The following is a 23,898-nucleotide window of genomic DNA, read 5'->3' as shown; positions in this document are numbered from 1 at the left end:
TGCAACAACTGGATGGCAGGGAAGTGAATAAACACAGGGGAGCTACGTGTGTTCTTCCTGGATGTACAACCCTAACCTATATGTACAAACAGGAAGCACAGGATGCTCCAACAAGCACTTCTATCAATAATGGGATAAGATTTCTCAGCTATGAGAATTTCTTCTCACAGGGGGTGCAGACCTGCCTTACAAGAAACTGTGACAAATAGCCTGGGATTCATGCTTAGATTATCATGTGACTGTTTACTAAACAGAAAACATACGGAAAGATGAAACTTAAAATTCTCTACTTCCACATGCGCATATTTGAGATTTCTCAGCCACCAAAGATAGTAAAATAACAGCATGTTTAGTACTATCTGGGAAATAAAAATCTATCCCATGCTCACCTTGGGAAGAAAAAAAAGAAAAAACTGACTTTAAAAAAGCCCTATATAGTCCAGCATGATATATTAAGTCCTTTCACGTAGCCGCAAATATGAACATCTAAGACATCATCTGCTCTGTTATCAAGCTGTTTTTAAAATTGAAGATTCTCCTTTTTAACACATTTCTAAACATAATTAGCTCCACAGTTAAAGAGTAGATTTGGATATATTGTCAACTCTTATTACTATGAATTGCGGATCATTATAAGTGATTTTTTCTTTTTTAAATGGCAGGCAATATTCAGTCCATATTTAAGTAAAGGACTTTGAGATCACTCCAGATATTACCTGCTTTGAAAAACCAAAGAGAAAAAGGGAAAAGAAGATTTTTAAGTGTAAACTGTACCCTTTTCTTCCCACCATGCAATAACATATTCATTCATATTTGCACTTTTTTAATACTGGAAGTATTTTAAGATGTAGATTACATGAAAATATATTTTAGAGTATCTATGCAGTAAAACATTTGAACAGTCATCAGTTATTCCTTGGAGAAACTATATGACTACGCAATATCGCACTTCATTAGGCAGCACATATTGTTCTGTTTCCCATATATGCAGAGAGGTACTCATGCACACAATGAAGTGGCCTAAGCACAGCATCCAATAACTCTAAGTTCAATGTAATCAACTTAAACTCACTTCGTACTTCACAGAAAGAACTGATATATCTACAGGAAGACGCACCTCATCCTAAAAAGAGGTACATAATAGGTCTGGAGATCTCTGTTTCTCTAATAATACATTCTTGAACCAAGTGTCTTTTTACAGCTAGGCACATTGATCACAAATTGAAAACACATTAATTTCAAATCTTCAAGTTATACATAGGTCTTCATAAGACTTTGTGATCAATAGTCCTAGTCTATAAATAGATTTATAATCCCCCTAGATACCTCATGTTTTCAACTACGGATTGTGCCTAAAGGATGTAGAAAATGCAAACGAGAAAAAGAAAGCATGCTGACAGTAAATTCCAATTATAGTGCAGATTCAGAACTCAATATATAAATTAATGATTATACAAACTATATGTGACTGAAGCCCTCTGTTAGTTGAATAATCACCACTGCTACCTCTTCTAGGGATGGAAAAAATTAAACCATTATGGCTCACTTCATCAATTCCACTGCTTCACCTACGTTTCAGGACCTACTGAAGAAATAATTCTGGAGCATACAGTGCTAAATTAGTAGATTCCCCACCTTTTCTTACTTTTGTTTAGTCACAAAACGTGGTACACCTATAGAATTTGTGGTATACACTTTTACAAAAAAAAAATTGTCTTTTAAATTGCTACAGTTATGGAATCCAGCGATACAGTCCACTGGTGTCTATGCACATGTTTGAAAAGATCTACCTTCTGTCTCTATTAAAATACATGAAACTTTTGGATTCACAAGTGAAAAACCAAATAAACTCCTCTGTATTTTTTCTAATTGCATGTATGTAGAAAAAACTATAGTTTAAGTCTTGGAGGTTTTTTTTAAGGTATTTGATGGCTGACTTTCCCTGAACCAGCCTTCAGTCAAGTTAAGGCTTTCCCCTTCCTTTGCTATGCCCTTGAAACATTTTCCAAAAGTAGCCAGTGAAATTTACTAATCTACCATCTCCTTCATTCCACTGGACTGAGGTATGAACCAATACCAACCTCACAGTTGGTAGCATGGATAAACAGTTCCAGCACAGGGAACTCTCTTTTAGCAGAACAGAAAAATAAATCTTTACATGTCTAGATAGTTTCAGGAAGACTCAAAGATGTTTCTTGGAGGCAGCATTTAGAAGACCTGTTCAGGGTTTAATATTTTTGAAAAGCTGCAGAATACTCTGTTGGTTGATCACTTTTGATGCTGATAGCCTGCGCTCACTGAACAGTTTCCAGTACCTGAAGAGAAGTAATAAAAGATCTTGCAAAACAAAGATGTTGCACTTTTTTTCAGACAGATTACTGGCCATGACCTGCTGATTGTGGTGAATTTCAGCTTAAAAATGAGTTTTGCAATCTTTCTTGCAAAAACAGCATTATTGTTTGTGACAACTCATTGTGGCGTAGGCGACATTGTGGTGTAAGCCCTAGACTTAACAGCAGGCTGAGCATCAGCTGCCACTTGAGCATCTACCCAGTCTGGCAGGGGAATCTGGCATCATTCACTGAGGTACCTGCCAATGCAGCTGTACAAACATTTCAGCACATGAAACACGTTTAAAGCTAGCTTAGTTGTGCCTAGCACAACTACCATCAACGTAATGCCAACATACTCTAACACTGTAACTCAAATACTAAGTTTATGCACTACTCCTTTTAAACTAAATTTCTGTTAAAATACAGATCTGTAGACTAGATTAATTTCTGGAATTTTTCTGAATATCTACACTACAGACATTTAAAAAATGCTTATAGTGGGTTACTGCACTGAATCCAAACCAAAACATCTATTTCTGGAAGACAGGGCTGAAGAAAATTCCAGTCATCACCTCCAACTTCTCTAAGCTTTTTTGGGTCATTCAGTCAGGCAAATCCACAGTACAACCTATCACCTCTTAACGCACAGCCATGAAATAGAAGAAACACCTGTCATCAAAACACAAATTTGTTCTAGAATTAATTGTTGACATATCACCCTGACTGCTTTCAACTGAAAATATGGAGGCAACCAAATTTTTTTAATACTTAAATGACGATGAATCATTTCTGGTCTTGACATAATGAATCAGTAAATATTTGCGTAAGTTTTAAAGTATTCTCAGCATCCCAGAGGCCTGATGTGACAACACATGAATGAAACAGTTTTCTTCTGAAATCTGTTTTCATCTGCTTAGGTGCCAATGATCACAAGGATTGTTATCAATACCTCTGTATATCATTCTTTCCACCATACTCCTTCACCCAAAAAGCTGTAATGCCCAGAAAAACTTATGTTACCATATTTATGGAGATGTTAATTCTAATGTAAAGTTTGGACCATGCTTCCTAGTACTGCAGCCTTCTGCTTTGCCATTAACCCCTCAGACTGCACAGGATCACATTACTTCATCCCATCAGTCCAGAAACCATACAGGCAATTAAGCAAAGCCCTGTTCAATATGAGGAAGCAGTGACTTCACACAGATTTCTACAAAATCACCTACTCTGCACAGAAGCCTCCAATTAAAACAAGGTCTATTTCATGCCACCAAAAAAAAAAAAAATTAAACAGAAGTTGTACATAGTGATAGAAAACCAGTTCTGGCCATTTGTTTCCTTTCTACAATTGATAAAAGACTGCTCAAGTACCTAGTACTGGATAAGTAATTATACTTTCTATTGTATTATCTCTTTCAAATTCTCCAAAAAGGTACAATTGGTTTTGGAAGTGATTCATTTAAAAGCCTAAAATTTAGACTCTACTGTTTGATAACACATTACAAAGGGGGAAAAAAAAAAAAAGAGAAAAGGTTACACTTTTTTATTTCACAGAATTTATTTATTTTGGAAGGCTTGGTCCTACATGTCAGACCATTCTTTGGGCTTCCCAAATTTGCATGTTTTTAGAAGTGCCATGTGCATTCTAAACTTTATCTTCTCTAATCTTTCTCTCACCCCAACAAACTGACAGAAGTCCTTAAGGATTTCCTCTATAAAGTATACTGCCTATTACCAAAAAACTCAAAACAATATTGGTCCCTTAGCTAATACATACCCAGGTACAAAAATGTTAAAGCACGCAAATAACTGTTCATAGCTTCTTAAATAAAATTTAGCTTTTGGCACACGGTCTTTTGCTTTTAATACTGTTCTATCTGATCTCACTTCCCTTTCAGTCATGTAGGAAGGCTAGTGAGAAAATACAGCTAATGTGCTTCTAACAAGCAGGGAATACTAGATTTGCTTCAATCTCCTCCAGGTCCAAATTAGGTCTCAAGTGCTTCAGCCAGATTAGGATAAAATTGAAATTAGGTCTCAAGTGCTTCAGCCAGATTAGGATAAAATTGGAAATGTTGGGTTAGGCTCAATTCATATAAAAATGGCAGGTGAGAAAGAAACAATCAAAAAAAAGATCCTAATATCAACTTGCATGTTCACACTACTGAGACAGAAAGCTTCCACTGCCAAGCAACTTAATCTTTTTTAATTTCTACATTTGGTTTTGCACTGAATATATGACCAAATGAAAGCAGTGATTAGGACTGTACTCAAATACCACTGTAACAAAGAATTACTGCAGTGGATTTTCCTACAATATATAATTCACAGATCTACTTCACCTAGAGCTGCAATCACTGTAGTATTAAAGTTGGCTACACCCAAGATTTGAAAGATGAAGCAAATGGAGCATTGCCACCGATAAATTTAAGACTGTATTGTGGCTTTAGTATTTCAAGCTCGTTTTTCCATTAGTTCTATTAACCTCCCCCTCATGCTCAAAATGGGAGTCAAAGGTGTTGGCTTTCATTTCTAATTTCTTCCCTCTGCCAAGATTAGACTAGAATTCCTGACTTCACCCAAACAAAGAAAACAAAGGCTGTGCCATAACAGATATATGTTAGCTATAATATAGCTATAGTATAATTATAAGGTGCACAAGAGCCAGACACAAGCTTTCCTGTCATTACCTGGTGGACTAGAAAAAACACCTTTTGGACTGTGGGTCTGTCCACAGACAAGTCAAAGGAGAAATACCTGGTCTGGAAAGCGAGTTCTTGTTCATTATAAGAAAAATTCTGGATATCATTTATACTTCAGGCTACTTAGAAAAGAATTATTATCCTTATAAAGGCAGCACATATTTAAATAATTATCAGGTACAGACAAGCCTTAAGCATATCCAGAACTGTTAGCCAAATATAACCAGCCATTAGAGTTCAAGGGTTTTACATAACACCACCAGCTATTGCGAACACAGAAAAAACAACACACACACAAACCAAAACCCCATAACATAGTAAGAATCTGTATTAAAGAACATGTATTTATACAGAGGAATCAGTTTTGAATATCCAAGTGCTATATGGACCCAAACTTAGCACTTTATCTGTCTGTCAGCTGTTGAGGAAGCAGAGGGGTTGCAGAAATTCATTTTCTAACTCACCTTTCCATAACCTGCACTCTTGCAGGCCCTTATTCAATTCCACTGCTTTATCACCTATCACATCTTTAAAAGACAACTTTCCTCCCTAAAGTGTATGTCTGGATTGGTCTATGGAAAGCAGTTAATTACCGTGCAAGCATCCATGTCTGATACTGCCTTCTCCAGGAAAAACAAACATAACAGCTGCTTCTTTTTATGATTTGATATTGCCTGCTTCCTAAACACTCCGCTTTTATTTCCCGTAGTATCAGAAGGGAGTTCAGCTTCTCACAGTGCTTTGAAAACTTAAAACCTCAGCTCCTACAACTGTTTACACATTTTGTTTTCTGCAAACTTTGTAACAGTGTCTTGAATGTATTTTAAAATTATGAATTCATGCATGTATCTTTGCAATAAACTAGTATACACATCACTATACTATTTTGTTCAGGAAGTACCAGACTAAACATAGGGAAAACAAAAAGGTGTGCAGTAAATTGCACACCCTTCCAAAAGCTGTAAATGCTTTCTGTAGAGAAATCTATTTCTGATTGCCAAACTGGGCAAAACCAAATTAGTTTAGAATCACTACATATTACAGAAGAACACTAACTGTATGTTCACAAACATGTATTTTTTCCATAAATTGTTTGGTATTAATATTAACAAGCTATTGATATCAGCACGTACAAAGAGCATGTACAGAATATACATTACCCAACAATGGCCCTAGTTTACACAATCCTTTTTCACAAATGCTAAATATTTATGTATCCTGCCAACCAACAGAGCTTTATATGAATTGCAGAATGATGTAAACTATTTGTAAGAGTGATTTAAGGGAACAGAAAAGGATACACTGCAAAAGCCAAGACAAGCAGACACCACACTACGCTGATATTCATTTCTTGTGAGGGCTTCACAATACTGTAATAGGCTTCTGTCACCACATACACAACTGTAGCTGCAACAGTGAAATCCACCAACCACTGATATTCCGGAAAATAATGCAATGCTGAAAAATACAAGTTTGCAAACGTTAAAGGTTTGATATGTTAGGCAGTTACTGACATACACCGAATGGAGTGACAAAAAACGCTTTCAATTAACTGAGATCTAGGTAGGCTCAAATCATCCAAGTAAAGAGCAACAGCTGCAAAAAAAGCCACATTTTTTCAATTCAACAACCTGAACTTCATTCTTCACTTCTGTTATTCAATACTTGTTTACTACTCAAATTTATAAGGCTACAAGATTTTACTGTTTTATCAGCTCAGTTTTTATACATTAACATCCTAAATTCAAAAAGCAGACTTAATTTAGATCTCAACATCATGACAGAAAATGGTTCTCTGGCTGAGTCTAGCTGCAATTCCACATAAGAGGCTTTTTGACTCACTGTTAAAGAATAAAAGCGCATCGTCAATCATTTAGAATACTACATATAATCACTTCCTCTTTTTCTTTAAAAAAAAAAACAGTACCTAAGGTACTGATGGTTAGTTCTTCCAGATTTTGTTAATATCTCCTGTACAGCAGTAAATAATTGTGTAAATTCCACTGTAAAAGCTGAGGATCATACTGTCTTGCATGCAGGCTGGGTGATTTATGAGGAGAGAGCTCCCATAGGTGCTAGGAACTGCTGGGAACAATTTGTGACAATGAAGTACAGACTGTCCCTCCCGAACACCTTCCTTACATCTACACAGTTAAAAAGTCACAAAACATTACTAGGCATTTCTCTGTTGACTACTACCTAACATCAAACACATGAAATTGGTCAAACTCAGGTATTTCCTATTTTGAAATAACTATCTGGTTAAATTCAACAAAAGTTTGTATACATAATTTTTTAAACACAGTTAAACCCTACACTGTATCAGTATCTATGAATACTCAGGGAAACAGTTAAATGCTATAACTTCAAGCAAATAACACCAATTGAAACTTGTGAATGGTTGGTTTGTTTACGTGCCAGCTTCAAAAAACCCTGCATTTCTTTTAAAGGTATTTTCTATACTGTCGCCAGTAATTTAAGCATCAATTAATTAATGCAATAGTTTAAGCACAGTCCTATGCAGGATTATGCTTCCTTTCTTCCTACGTTTATGCATAGAACACATGCACTGAAAAATGCAGATACAAAGAAAATACGTATCACACATACATAGCCATATATGGGTTTTCTGTAACAGAATGACTGGTTATGATTAAGGAGTCAAAAATTGCCATTTGAAAAAATAGCAACTTCCAAAACACTTAATGCTGCTTGTTTCGGTACTGTCACTTTCAGTTTCTTAAGCATTTTACCTCACCGCGTGGTTGAAAGGTCTAGGTTTCAATGCTACAGCACATTTCCTATTTTAGATGTGCAGAAAGTATATGTTTCGACATCTGCCAATTGTCATTTTCTTGTACAAAGCTATGATCTCTATTTCAAACAGACTACGATGTGATCCTTTGGGTGTTGTCTTACATTGCTATGGATGCCTAATACAACAATGGATGTGCTTTATGCTGGATTTCACCTACTCATCCTTTTCCATAACACTGCTATTAAGATGTCAACCATCGAACAACAAAGGAGATTTAGCCCTAATTCCTGCCTTCTCATTTAACTTTATTGTCATACTTCTATTCATTCATTGTCTATAAAAAAAGATATTCCAGCATTTATTGTAAATAAAGACTTGATAGAAAGAATCAGGATATATTTGAAATAATTTAATATCATCTGCATCTACTTATTCTTACCGATAGTGTCCCTTTCAGTCACCGATTTTGTTTCCAGATGAAGATCAATGTCTTTTGGAATGGTTAGGGGTTTGTTTTCAATATGACCATTATATTTTCTGTAAAAACAAATAAATAAATAGGTAATACACATACAGATATGACAAAAACTTTTTGAAGATATAACGGCATTTCAAGCTTAAGAAAAATGCAGAAAACTTTTTGGGCAACTGCTAACGTTTTTATCTATCTAGCTAAAAGAACTAACTCAAGTTCAAATCTTGAGAAACAACCAGGTATGTCAATGATTTCTAGCTTTATCTTAACAAGGCTCTGACATACTACTGTAGTACGGGTTTAAATAGCTTCCACATGCTGCATCCTGAGCGTGTATTAGGGCAAAATCCCATGGCCAGTATTTACGTTAGCCTGCTGATTTTCTTTGTTCAGGGAGCTACAGGGTGTTGTAGTAAGTTCCCACAGACCAGAATATATCCACACTGCCATGCAGATACCCTGGGAAAAAAAAATCAAAGCTAAATTGGGACATTTTAACTGAGGTCTAGACCAGGATGCTGAAAAACAGGAGCATTAAAGTCTTTGGATTGAAAGTAAATAAGAGAGACAGACAGACTTGGCAGTGTTAATTTATTGAATGTTCACTGGAAATAACAAACAGTAATCTACCTTGGAAGACAACTGATAAGGAAAAAAATAAAAAACAAATTTCCAAAAACATCATTAGGCCTTTTTGTCACAACAATATGCTTAGCAAGTACATCACAGGAGCTGGACTAACCTAGACCCTTGAAAAATCCATCCTACTGTCCACCAACCAAAGAGTTTTAAAATAATTTTCTAATCTAAAAGGGTATGTGTAGAAATACTATAGGCTTGTTTCTGTTAATACCCTGCTTATGAAAACAAGCAAAAAATGCTTATTGCAGTGTTACTAGCAATCCTAGAGATCCAGTACATCTTGAAAAGAAATAATCCATCGTGTCTTTGTGGAGACAGACAGGGCTAAGTACATCGCAATACAGCACCAGGATTCAAAGCTGTGTTCCAGGTTTTAGCCACTGCTGCACAGCATGACAGTGATACACGGGGGCTTCACAAAGACTAACACAGATTCATTTGATGGCTACTCGCTCATACAAACAGAAGGAACAAGGCAACCAAAGGTTGATGCTCACACTGCTAAACCCTTCCTGCCTTCCACCATTAAGTTACTTGGGGATAACCTGAGCCAGGGATCACATCTGAAACCATAATTTTTCAAAACTTACATGAATTTGCTGAATCCCTTTCTGAACCAGCCTGAAATTTGCTGAGCTGCATAGTGCCTTGCGGCACCAAGTTCCACATGAGTGTCCCAAACTGAGAAGTCCTTAAATCTACTCTACTAACACAATTTGGTGACTCCTTGTCTAACATAGTAGTAAGTTTACTACTCCCTATCCACCCTTTGCACACTGGACATGTACCTGTTACAAAACCCTCCCTCACCCAGTTCCTACACTAGTAAAACTTATGCTCCTTCTTCTTGTGTGGACGCCTTTCTTCTAGCCACCATCGGTTCCCCTTTTCCAGTTCTAGTGAATCATCCTGGAAATATGGTATAAACAAAAGTACTTCTTATACGTATAATATGAAGTTAGACTATGTTTTACAACTTGTTGGTTAGAATTAACACATCTTTAAGGAATTATTTTTCACAGCACAAATACATGTAAAGACCATAAAAGATGACATTTTTAAAGTAAAAGGTGCATTTTCATCCAGAGCTCTGAAACCATACCAACACCATGATCTTCACTTTCCTGAAAATAAGCCACACTACTAGACTTTAAATTGAAGAAAACAGGATACTCAAAAAAGAACCAGAAAAAAGTCAATTTACATGAAATTGGGCTGAGAGATTACCATTACTAGCTAGGGTAAAACTTACCTCATCAGCATTTAAAAAAAAAATCATTACAGCAGATCAGAAAATGTTTTGTTAAGTTAAAAAAAAAAAAATCAAACTCAAAACTTAAAACCCCTAAGTGACTAGAAGGAAACAGCAAGCTCTGTTACCTTTTAGAATATCACCTCACAAACTAGAAAAGGAGACATGGATTTCCCATAGAAAGACCATGTATTGGGATATAAGCATTAAAAATAGTCAATTGTGAATTTATTTTTAAGGAATTATGTCCTGTCAGCTAATGTGTGAGATGAGAACACAAGCAGAAGTATTAATAACTATTATTTTTTTCAGGTGGCATTGATTCTTAGTATCATCCGAAGGACAAGAATTTTAATGAACAAACTGAAAACTGAGGATAGGAATCTAAAGCATTGCTCAAAAAATTCAGGCGCTCAAGTCTTCAACAAGAATCCTAGAATCTTCATGGCTGGAAAGGACCTTTGAGATCATCGAGTCCAACCATACACACACACACAAAAACCCCTGCAATCTCTGCCACTAGAGCATGCCCTGAAGTGCCACATCTAGAAGTTTCTTGAATCCCTCTAGGGATGGTGACTCAACCCCCTCCCTGGGCAGGCTGTTCCAGTGCCTGACCACTCCTTCAGTAAAGTAATTCTTCCTAATATCTAACCTAAACCTTCCCTGCCACAGCTTCAGACCATTTCCTCTGGTCCTGTCATTATTCACCTGGGAGAAGAGGCCACCACCCACCTCTCTCCACCCTCCTTTCAGGGAGTTGTGGAGGGCAATGAGGTCTCCCCTCAGCCTCCTCTTCTCCAAGCTAAACATGCCCAGCTCCCTCAGCCTCTCCTCATATGCCCTGGTCTCCAGACCCCTCACCAGCCTGGTAGCTCTCAAGTCCCAAACACTGCCCAGCCACTTGACTACCTGCAAGCTTCTGTGTGCTCCCCTGTCCCCAGTTGTACTCTCAATGTTTTTCCACTGCATGCACACAGGAGTGCCATCATGAGTGAGATGAGCATTTTGGTAACTGAAGCCATTTCAGTTCAAAAAAAATTTGGTGTTCCTACACTTTAATTATCCCACGGGATCCATAACCCAAGAGACACAGCCAGAACCCACCCAAGATCACTGGCAGCTTTAATTCAAAGTAATTCATAGTAGCTATGGACCTTTATATTAGCCTAACAATTTAATGTAACACAAATGATTCCGAAATAGAAAATTTGCCTAAAATTCATGTACCATTATAACCTATAGCGTAATATGCTGAAGTATATTATGCATTGAATAAAATGGACTACAAGTTCACACTACTGCTGTTTCTAATGCTCATTTCCAAGCAAGTTCCTTGGATGTCCTTTCGACATTTCTCTTTTAATTACTTCAAATTGGAAAAATATTAAGTAAGGAGCAGGTACTAAATTTTGCAAGACTATGAGCTTCACAAAGCAAATTCTTTATCTTGAAAAGACATGGGGGGGGGGAATCAAATAGATGTGTCCTTATTTCTCCTACATCATCTGTTTCGTATCTCCTTGGTTCAAAGGAGCACTGCATCCCATTTTGTGCAACCTAAAGCGGTATATCCAAACCAACTCGGTAAGAACAATTCCTACTTTAGACTATGGTTTTCCTCCCACAACAGCTGCTTCTTTAGCAGACATACGGGTATATTTATTGATTAAAAAGTAAGTGTAGTATTCATTCTGTTGTTACAACAGCAAAGCAAAGTTGTAAGTTTAACATCATTTAAGTCTCCACATTACCATCCTGGTTTCTTTAAAGTGTCATATTGCCCTGTGATTAACGTTTACCCTAGTACAAACAACTACCTACAACTATTACAATTGCATTCTCCTGGTTACATGTTAATATAGTAAGATAATTATACCACTCTTATAATAACTAAATCACACCAACAAAATTTAACTGCGCAGACAAGAAAACATAGCGTCACATTTGAAACACTAAATGTAGACTTTTAGTAACTGAAAAAGGACTTAATGCATATATAGATGACTTGGGATATAGGTTCCTACTAAATTTCACAGTAAACTTTCCAAATATTACAAAATTTAAGATTGTATGTCAGCACACATTAACATATCATGCTTCCACTCTGCTGAGAGCATGTAATTGCTCTGGTGAAAGTGATAACACAGATGTTATGGGTGGCAAAAAACTGGCAAGACTGGGGACAGGCAATAAGAGCAATGTACAATTATTATTTGGCAATGTAATTGTGTTTTTCTGTTTAAGGCTCCTATGGATGGACTTAAAGTTATAGTTATATAATTAAAGTTAATTTTATGTATGGATAAATATTACTGGTTAAATGGATAGTTATAAATTATAATGCTATTCACAATTATTTTGTCTCAATTTTTACAGAAAACTGTTAGATAAAATGAGTTTCATATTGCAATATGTAAAATTAAAGTTATTTAATACTAAAGGAACAGCTTAATTCTTTACCCCAAAGTGTGGCAAATAAGGTTGCTAACCAGGTAGCTTAAGAACTACAAAACAGAAAAAAAACCAACATTACAATAAACAGACTGTATGTGCACTTTATGGTTTATATGAGAGTTCATCTGGAGTAAAAGAAAAGGACTAAAGGAAAGCTCCTGTGTCACCAGAAAGCAAGCCAGGGATGTTGGTTTGTTTTAAACACAGCCAATTCAGAAATCTTGCATCAACATAGCAGCTCCACCACCTCAAGATGTCTTTGTTTTTGCCACAGTTGTACTTCTGGAAGGCTGTTCCAGAACTTCATGCCTGAACATCAGAAATGTTTCCACCTTAAGCTGATAGACAGCTATCCCACCTCTCTCAGTCGTACTTTTGCTAGGTTGAACAAGCCAAGCTCTTTTAAGCTTCCTCTTGTAAGACAGACTTTCTGTTTCCTGCATGATCCTAGTAGCCCTCTGTTCATTTGTTCACGTACAAATTAATTTTTCTTGAACATGAGTGATCAGAACTGTACACAGTAATCCTGATGAAGTTCTACACTGGTGCCTTGACCAAGAGGATTAATATTTCCCTATCTCTTCTACTAGAAATACCTCACCTAATACATCCTAAGAGTACATTTACCTTTTTCACAGCTGTGTAAGAGTGGTGGCTCACAGTAATCCTGTGTTTAACTAATATACTCCTATCTTTCTTCTCTTGCTTCAAGATGAAGAGCTTCAATCCTATAGAAGATTTGCTTTCCTCAGTTTTTATCCAAATTAATACATTCACTAAAAAAACTCCTTGCCACTAAATTAGCAATTTCACAGATCAACTTTGTGGACTGGAAATTACCCAGTCCTGAACAATTTGAGCATATTCAACTCTGCTGAACTGAAAAAACACAGTTTGGTACAGTCTCGTGGCAATTAACACAAGCAGGGCAGTCATATGCAACTAGCAGTTTTTAACTCACACTAAAACAAAAGTTGGCTGGCAAAATTATTATGCTACAAAATAAAAAATGAAAAAATCTTAAAGTAAGTATTTACCTATCTTTTTTGCTCTTCCCTCTTTGTTTCCCTGCAAGAATCCGTAGCTCTTCTTCAGTAGGATGCTGATACCACCGTAAACTAAAGAAAAAGAAAATCCAAATTAAAACAGTATCAGTATTGGCAATTTAGTGTTTGGTTTGTTTTTTAAAAAGAAACCATATATCAACACAGATCTGTATCCATATTAAAATGCGGGTCATTTGCCACACCTAAGCAAAGGAATGGCTCACACTTCAGAAGGGAGAGCCACCCCGTAGGAAGACCTGGGCAGGCTGGAAGAGTGGGCTAACAAGAACCTTATGAAGTTCAACCAGGACAACTGTAAGCTCTTGCACCTGGGAAAACATAATGCAGGAGGGCAGCACAGCCTGGGATCTACCCGACTGGGGAGCAGCTCTGTGGAAAGGGACCTCAGGTTCCTGATGGACAACAAGCTCAAGACGAGTGAACAGTGTGCTGCTGCGGCAAAGAAAGCCAACGGGATGCTGGGTTCCAAAAAGGGCATCACCAGCAGAGACAAAGAAGTCATTATCCCACTCAGCACTTGTCAGGCCACACCTGGAACACTGTGTTCAGTTTTGGTTCCTACTACGCAAAAGTGATGTGGACAGGCTGGAGAGGGTCCTCAGAAGGGCCACTAAGATGATCAAAGGACTGGGAAGCCTGTCATATGAGGGAAGGCTGAGTGAATTGGATTTTTTCAGTCTTGAGAAAAGAAGGCCTAGGGGAGACCTTATCACCAGGTTCCAGTATTTAAAGAGTGGCTATAAATAAAAAAGATACTCCCTTTTTAGAAGGAAAAGACAAGGGATAAATGGGTACAGGTTACTCCTGGGGAGATTCCGATTGGACACAAGTGGAAAATTTTTCACACTGAGAATCATCAGCCATTGGAACAATCTCCCCAGGGAAGGGGTGGATTCCCCAACATTGGACACTTTTAAGATTCAGCTGGACAGGGTGCTGGGCCATCTTGTCTAGGCGTGCTTTTGCCAAGAAAGGTTGGACCAGATGATCCCTGAGGTTCCTTCCTACCTGGTATTCTATGATTGTACGAAAATACCTTTGTGTGCAAGTACCAACCCTGCCTGAACAACCACAGATACATTTCAGTTCTCTTCAGCACGTGAGATGCTGATTCATAATTAGAAAGCTTTGCCACTTTGTCATTCAAGTGAAAGCCCTTCACTTTTCAAACAACCAAATTTTCAAGTTATCAAATACAGCAAAAAAGGTTGTCCTGATATTGGAAGAAATTCACTAGAATAATTATAGCATTACAATCACCTATTAGAACCATATTCTAAATGATTTTATAAAGTATAATTATACCTCTCAAAAAAACAGTAAATTTTCCAGAAACGGGAACAGCTATTATCAAATAACCATTACAAGTCTTTTATCTTAGGCAGAGCAGATCATAACATCAACATTCCTTTCCTAAACATCTCCTCAGTGATATCTTCAACACGTACTAGAAAAAGTGCTACTAAAAAAAAAAAAAAAGAAAATCACTAAGTTACATGTAGTTGAGCTGCAAGTTTTTCCACTTTCACAAGTCAATGCACCCATCCATTGCTCATTTATTTAAAAGGCAAGTAGTGTCACAGAAATTCTGAAGACGAAAAACAGAAATGGTTAAGTTTCTAAGATGGTACATTCTACCTTAATCTCTAAGCATGTCAAGAACCTTAGTAGCTGAAAGAAGGTCTTTTCCACATTCAACAAGGGAGGGCTGCTGCCCAGATGTAGGAAGGATGTCACTCTGATCTCCATTCTGAAATGCTGAGGCAAAGGAGCCCAAGTATTAACAGCAACGGACTTGGAAAATTTATCTGTATTTATGTGGAAGTACTTTTCTGGAGTACGAGGCCACTAATAGGTGACCCTGGTTAACACAGGGTAATAGCTAAGAGATGATAATGGAATGAACAACCATCAGTACTTCTCACGTTAAAAAACCATCATCAAATAGGACCATTCTAAATTGGCAAATTAGAGATTAAGTTACATTCAATTTCAAAAAGATAGCAAAGCAAATTTGAAAAATAAACATCAAATCCAAATAACTTCAAGCCACTTGGTAACACTTGATTCCCAGCTCTGTTTTGGAAAGGCTTCTTGTCCCAAGTGGAAGTCTGATTCACCCATCTTTATATTTGCAGAATATGGCCTTTCACATAAAGATAAAAAATTTTGTCATTCTTCATGGAACATTGTCTACACAACAAATACTGTGGGAGGTCCACTGCTACGAGACTCATGCTAAAAGCAGAAACAATCATAAATGCAAGCAGCCACAATGAGCAATATTATACTTCTTCTGCCTTCCTCACAATGCCATGGACGCTTTGTGTGTGCACACATGTTCTGAAAGGGACACTGGATAAAGACTACGAGAAAGAATACCTATAATTTTAATGAAATCTATGTAACACAGAGGACATGCCTGCCTGGCAGATCTTAAACATGAGACAGTCGTCTCTCTATCCTGATACTGTCCTTGACACTACACTAAACCTGGCAGAAGACAAGGAAGTGGGAATGAAGAAAAATGGTGCAACAAGAACACAACACATTTCAGGAAGAGCTCCCAATTTTGGCAGTTTAATTGCTGGAATAAAGAAGTATTAAACAGGTAGTTCCACAGAGATCATGGACATCATCTTAAAATACCTTAAAAAATGGCACAATGGGTAAGTGTTCAAACCAGCAAAGAATACCATCTAGTTAATAGGAAGTTCCACGAGCCTGTGTCAATACGTACTGATGTGCTAAAGAACCAGCTGATGCTGGGATTTCTTCAAGAGAAAAGAACTTCAGTACCAGTCAGTAATACATCACAGACATCCAAACCACTGCATGCTGCAAATTTCCCTTGCAGGAATTCACTGCAGTTCAAAAACTGAAAAATGGTAACTCCTACAGACTCTGCAAGAGCAAGATGGGGGGGGGGGGTGTTGAATTTTCTTTGTGGGTTTTTTTGAGGCACCAGTAAGACAGAAAGTTATTCCATTAATTTATTTTTATGATGTGTGGTCCCAGCTGAAAAATTTGCTGTTTGCAAACTCTGCTGCAAAAAAAGACTTAACACTGAGAATCACACAGAAACCAGAGCAACTCCCTTCTCATCCAAGACTACAACCTACACTGGAGATACTACCTTCTTCCTGTCTTTCACACGACCTAGAGAATGTGGGAGAAAGCAGAGAAATAGTCTTCTGCGTTGTCACCATCTCCCAGATCAGAACTTGGCATGCTGAAAATACCACAAGTAGTTCTGTAGTGATGAAAATCAGCTGTGTTGGAACACTAGTTTTTCAAAATCTATCCTGCATAGATATAGTACCTAATACAGCAGAACAGAGCGAATTCCTGTTCTGTTTAAAATACTAACACAAATCAAACACTTAAACAACAATTTGCTCTTAATTACACAACTAAATTATGTTGCAAGTGATTCCTAATTACAACTAATAGGATACAAGAGTTTGGGGATTTTTTTAGTTAATAAACCCTACACACCTTGCATTTACAATCTCAAAACCAACAGACATTTTCTTAAAGGTAGAGCTAAAAAAAAGAAAGAGTAGTTAGTATCTGCTTTAGCTTATAGATGTTTAAAACCGAGATCCCACAACAGATCACTCTGTAGCTTTGACATATCCAAGTTAGTTTAAATAGCAACAACAGCAGAGATATGCCCCAGTTAATTTGAATGAAGGGCATTAATGAGTGCACTACAAAACATCCGTTTTATCCTGTCTTCCTGAAGTGACCTGAAAACGGAATGTAGCTGAGCAACTTAAAAGCAACATTTTGTTAGAGAATGTTTTATTAGTCAAAAATGCAAAGGCCTATGTAGATATTTAGGCTGCCAATTCTTTGACTTCAATAAATATGAATATTCAAACTCTGTTCAAGCTCTGAAAATAACATTGTTTGTAAAAGTTTGTATTTCTTCACAAATTTAGATAAATAGTTTTTCAACTATGAAAAACAGCTGGAAACTCCATAAAGAAATAATTATCTGATGTCTACCTATTCTAAACATTCTTTTAAATTTTGTAGTGTCCATGTTCCCTTTTAATGGGCTTTGAACGCACACATACAGGCATCTTGGAACCAACTGGTCACTTAAGAGTTTCTAGCTTGTCTGGTAATGTGTTTATCCTCCCTCACATTTGGCAAGGGCTATCTGTAGACATTTCAGGCTACCTGCTTAGAAAAGCCTCCCAACCCATTGGAAGAAAGACACTTAAGACAAATAACTTAAAAAGCAGTTTTTGGTACCAAAGACTAGTTGAAGTATATTGACAAAGGAAAGGAGGGGCAGGAAGCAACTTTTCCTAAGAAAGCTGGACTGCTCAAGAGTGTGTCTGTACACTTACATGTGTATAAAGCCCTCCACCACCCCACCCACACAGGTCTGTCAAAGAAAACACTGTTGGCAAAAAGACAGCACTAAGGAAAACGGGTTAACATAAAAGACAGTTTGTCAGCTAAACTACGAGGAGAACTGTTTTTCTTTCTGACATTAAAATTCAGATTCTTGTTGCAGTGAAGCTTCTGAATTGTTTTTATTTCTGGAACACAGCATTATTTTTGGCTCTTTAAATAATACTTGTGTTCGGGAGGTTATTCACAATGACTGAAATTACAATGCACTAAAACAGTTCCCAGATAAATAGAAGAACAGTGAAAAGCAACAATGAGATTCTCAAGGCTACTAACATGAAAGGCAATAAGACTCATAAGACTCCCATTGACTTCAGCGGGAGCCAAATTCCATATGCACAAGTGCAGAAATCCTGCGCTGTGTATTTATCAATCTGCAGGTGCACAATGAAAACAGGAGAAAAGGATTACAAAAAGTATCTGAACAGCAAACCTCTCCCTGTATTTGGCACAAGGCATGACTTAGAACAAGAATACAGAAAGGCAAAACTTCACAAGAATGAACAATGTGGGTATAATACTGAAAAATACTTTAAAAAGAGCAACTAAATATTTACAATTCAAAATAAAAATTTAAATAAAACTTAAATAGGACATAAAAGTAGAAAACATCATTTGAATAACTGCTAAAAAAAACACAATGGTAGTAACACACCTTAAAAATAAATGGTATGCAATTTCATATTCATTAATTTAATATTCTTTTTAGAGCACAAAAAAGGTGATTAACACCCTGCAGATGTGGTCAACAATGAAACTTCACACAACAATTAAGAGTGTGATTCCTCTGCATATTATTCACCTGACAATTACTGTTTTCCATTACACTTAACCAGTGACACCTAAACACACATCTAAACAACATTTAGAGTCATTTTTCCTTAGCATCTCTTTGGGTGGTGAAATGGTGAAAATTAAAAAGTTGGTAACTCTGAGATGTACAGGAAAAAAGGCAACGGAAATTTATGAGAAACTGGTAAAACTCCTGTGGAGCTCATTATTATTCAACGATACTTCTTCAGGAATCAGGGAGTAGAGACTTGGTATTCTCAAAATTTTAACAATTAGAAAAGACAGCAAACTACATTCTAATCACACAAAGTGTTTTTCTTCCCAAACAAAAAAACACAGTGCCCGTGATTCTTTTAATATTTAAGATACTGATTTATATTCAAAACAGCTGCTCGTTTTCACTATGATTATGGATACAGACACGCAGGGAATGCTCCCCTTGCAACTCATTATGTCTGTTTGATCTATTGTTATGAGGAAGTAGTGTACTGAAATTTATACTAATCCTGTCCTATGAAGTATTAAAAAATAGAATTTTTAATAAATACCTAAGCACCCTTTAGATGCAAGGCTAATCAGCAGGTGGATGATCAAGAACACTGAGGCAGTGCAGAGAAAAAAATCCTTCCATTTTTCAGTGCCTTTCATTCAGTTTAGCTATTTAAGTATGTAATTTTGTCTTTAATAATATAAGAGCTGGATGACAGCTAACTTTATGACTGGTGCAATTAATAGCAACGAACAAGTGTGTTCTTTGCAGCAACACTGTCTTTATACCTTAAGCCTATATGTCAGGTATTACAATGCTACAGTAACAAATTTAAGAACAGCAGATTAATTATTTTTCAAGAAAACAACCTAAATTAGTATGTTTTACTGTTACTACTCTAATGCATAATTGCATTACCATATTAACACACGGTATAGCAACTCTTTCTTATCTTACCTGCCACTACAGAGAAGCCAACGAGCGAGAGAATAGTGAGGTATGATCTTCTGTATGACACTAGCCATTACCATGGTAACCACCAACTGTACACCTATCACACCCTGTAGAGGAATAAGTTAATAACAAGTCAATATGTGTTTTAGAAAAGTGCTGAAGTACCTTTCAAAAAAAATAAAAAGTTAAAAACATCCTGTATGGTCAAGATAACATTTTTTGGTTCTTTTTAAACTAGAGGAGGAAAAAAATTGTTATATCACAGCTTTCAAGAAATCCCCTGGAACTTGATATAATCAGTTACATACTTCATTGAAGGGAAAAAGCATTGTCATGTCAGAGACTGGGAACGCATGTCCCTGTTTCACAGACTGTAAGGCCACATGTGGATGTGGCATTTCACAAGACATCATGCCTTAAAATTACATCACTGATGACAATTGTGGGTTTTGTGCTCTTTTCAGTTCTGACACGATTTAACAGTTGACGCTTCACAAAGCCACTGGAATTAACGCTATTTTACTACATCCGCATCATGAATTTTCATTCTTAGACATTAACTTTTGGTTACTGCTAGTTACTAACAATATTTTGAAGTGAAAATATTTCCTTCTATATTGTAGAGGTTGGGAATTACACTTCACTAGCTTTGTAGTGATGCAATGTACTATAGAAGGTCAGGAGGCAAAAGTATTTCTACATATGGAACCAGTACGCAATTAACCACTGGCAAATAAAACACAGATTACTCATACGCTTGAGAATCATTTTCTCCAAAACTCCACAAAGGAAAAAGTAAGCTTCATCCCCCAAGAACAGCTCATTAGCAGCACAGCAGGCAGTACTGCCATTGTTCAAACACATCCTCTCCCACTTAGCATACCTGTTCACTTGGAGGAAATTTAACCACACATTGTTTTTACAGAAGTTTCTCTCAATGTAAAGATAATTTGGGAAAGAAAAGACCAATTCTTACAGAATGGTGAAACAGCTGAGGTTGGACGGGACCTCTGGAGATCAGCTAGTCCAACCTCCCTTGCTAAGAACAGGATTAACTAGAGCAGGTTGCTCAGAGCCATGTATTCAGTCAGGTTTTGAATGTCTCCAAGGACAGAAATTCTACGACCTGTCTGGGTAACCTGTACCAGCATTTGACCACCCTCACTTTAAATAGTTTTTTTCCTTCTTATGTTTAAATGAAATATTCTGTGTTGTGCCCACTGCCTCTTGTTCTTTCACCAGGCACCACTGAGGAGAGTCTTGCTCCACCTTCTTTATTCCTCCCCATCAGGTATTTATATGCATGGATAAAATGCCTCCTGAACCTTCTCTAGGCTCAACAGTCCCAGCTCTCTCAACTCTTCCTCGTATGACAGACAGTCCAGTCCCTTTACAATCTCTGAGGCCCTGCACTGGGCTCTCTCCGGTGAGCCTGTCTCTCTTGTACTGGGGAATCCCAAACCAGATGCAGCAGTCCAGTGTCTCACCAGTACTGAGCAGAGGTGAGCACCTTTTTCAACCTGATGGTGATTCTCAGCATAATGCGGCCCAGGGTGCTGCTGGCTGCCTTTGCCACAAGGGCTCATTGCTGGCTTATGCTCAACTGAATGCGTTTCCCGGACCCCCAGGTGACCTGACCCTGCTTCCACCACTTGCATACTTCCAATGTTTCGGGTTAGTCATGAGCTCCATGTTCATCCATGTACATCAGGATGGATTGTTCTTGAGCTTGAAGAAGGTGATCCCAGACCCCTCTTCTCTCCAAGACCATATCCCAGAGGATTCTTTCAGGCTGAGGCCTGATCAGGCCAAAGTCTGCTCTCCTGAAGTCTAGGACTATGAACCTGATACTTGTTTCGTATGCGTCTCTCAGGATCTTGAACTCCACCATCCCACAGTCACTGCGGCAAAGGCTGTGCAGCCTTCACATCACCGACCAGTTCTTCCTTGTTTGCAAGTTTGAAGGACAGCAAAGCACCTCTCCTCATCCACTCCTCAACCACCTGTGTTAGGGAACTGCCACCAAAGCACACAAAAAAGTCTCATGGATTGCTTCTGCCCTGCTGTGCTGTCTCTTCAGAAGATATCAGGGCAGCTGAAGTACCCAATAGGACCAGTGCCTGCAAACCTGAGGATTCTTCCCGTTGTCTGAAGGCGGCCTTATCTTCTACTTCTTTATGATTAAGGCTATCTACAGCAGACATCTACAACAACATCACCCACGTTGCTCTGCCCTCTAGTCCTTACCCATAAGCTCTCAGATGGTTCATTTTTCATCCATGGCAGACCTCCATGCATCCCTTCTGCTCTCTCACTTAAGAGCAAGTCCCCTTCCTCCCTATCCCAGCCAGTCCTTTTAAAGGGCCTGCATGCATCCATGGCAGCACTCCAATCATACGAGCTATCGTGTCACATCTTTGTTATCCCAATGAAATCATAGCTCTGCAACTTCACACAGCCCCCTACTTTCCTATTTTCTCCCCAGGCACCATGCATTAGTGTACAAGCAGATCAGAGATGCACCCAAGTGTGCCAATTTCCCAGAAGATGTATAAAAGCTTCTCCCTCATAATGCTGGCCTCATTATCTGTGTACAGTTGTTTTCTTGTTTGTGTTTCTACACTTATGTGAGCCCCCTTCTGCACTGTTTAGTTGTTTTCAAGGACTACTCTCCACATCACCCTACATCCTTTGCTTATCAACTCAGTCCACCACTTTTTCCTGTCAACTTGTGAGTCATCACCTCCTTTCTCTCTCAGTCCTAGTCTAAAGCTCTCCATACTAGTTTGGACAGCCTGTTGGGAAAGATGCTTTTGCCCAACTTGGTCAGATGGATGCTGCTCCTTCCTAGCAGTCCTCAAAACTCAGAGAGGGTCCTATGGTCATACAAACCAAGTCCCTGCTGTCAACACCTCCTATGGAAACAGCTGTTAAACTACAGGATCCACCACTCATCATCAACTTTCCCCCTCCTCATCAGCAATATTTTCCTTGGTCTTAAGTATTGTACTAAGGAAATTTCTCCTCTTTTCTCCTTTTAATGCTTTTTTTCATTTAAATATATCAGAAATTGTGTCAATACTGCTTTTATGAAAAAGTATAGGCAGATTAAATGTTACAGGTGATGTCCAGTATCATCCTTTATAAAACATGATTAAGGGAGATTAAGAAAGCATAAATTACCTTTCAGCATTTGTAAACACTTTCACTATGTTACCACACATTTCATAACAAAGTGTCAAGTATAATTTAGAAGTACTTATTACTTTTTATAAGTTGAAATAACACCTTTGGGTGTTCTTTTTCAGATATTATTAAGTTTCTTTAGTACTGAAGCCTCTCTTTGCTGATTTGCCCCTCCTCTCCTTGAAACTTCTACTGCTTCTTTACATTGGTGCCATCAATTTTTTGAGGTACCTCAAAAGGTAACACCTCACGTTTCCTTATGCTCCATGTCACCAAGACCAAGGATGAAGATCAGGATTGAAAACTATATGTATATACCTTTATTAGGGATTCTTCACATCTTGGAGTCCCGTGCATAAGATTACTCAAACCAGTTCCCTAGCCAAGGGGAAGTGTACTTAAAATGAAAGGAAGCGTTATTAAACAAGCTGCCTGCATAATAGATTTATTATATTTAAATTACTAAATTGCTCAGGAGGTATATAGTCTGTTTACAAAACAAACCATGCATTTTAAAAATCAAATGTTTATTCTGATCACTTCACAATAAGCCACTTCTACTCAATATGTGAGAGAAACCATTGTGCCTCCACCTAGCCTGCCTACCAAGCCATGAACCTCAGAGTTCACTATCTCAGTGTAAAGTTACATTAATATTTCTCTAGAATAACGTTTTTATTAGGAGGACTGCCTAATCAGGTGCTAGCCTGTATCTTCAATTACTCCTAAGGCTTTCTGTTCATAAGGGAAAGAAAATGCCTTTTGAACTCAAGACAACAGGACAGAAAAATAATGCAAGTCCAGACAGTTATTTGTTTTGGTTTTTTTTTTTTTTTAATACAGTGTAGCAAGTCCACTAG

General features: G+C 37.6%; 1 protein-coding gene across 2 annotated transcripts in view; it reads right to left on the bottom strand.

The window, feature by feature from the left end:
* TMEM161B (transmembrane protein 161B) overlaps positions 1–23,898 on the bottom strand; it is a 51,767-nt gene that overhangs the window by 21,339 nt on the left and 6,530 nt on the right. For both annotated transcript variants that reach the window (XM_054185050.1, XM_054185051.1), the window contains exons 2-5: positions 19,856–19,959; positions 13,657–13,737; positions 8,233–8,330; positions 6,337–6,493 (exon numbers count right to left, since the gene is read on the bottom strand). In XM_054185050.1, coding sequence (XP_054041025.1) covers positions 6,337–6,493; positions 8,233–8,330; positions 13,657–13,737; positions 19,856–19,959 — 440 coding nt within the window. The remainder of the gene's footprint in view (positions 1–6,336; positions 6,494–8,232; positions 8,331–13,656; positions 13,738–19,855; positions 19,960–23,898) is intronic.

Source organism: Rissa tridactyla, chromosome Z (genome assembly GCF_028500815.1).
Source record: "Rissa tridactyla isolate bRisTri1 chromosome Z, bRisTri1.patW.cur.20221130, whole genome shotgun sequence".
Classification (NCBI taxonomy): domain Eukaryota; kingdom Metazoa; phylum Chordata; class Aves; order Charadriiformes; family Laridae; genus Rissa; species Rissa tridactyla.
The sequence above is the reverse complement of the archived record's forward strand: the minus strand, read 5'-3'. Positions and strand labels throughout refer to the sequence as shown.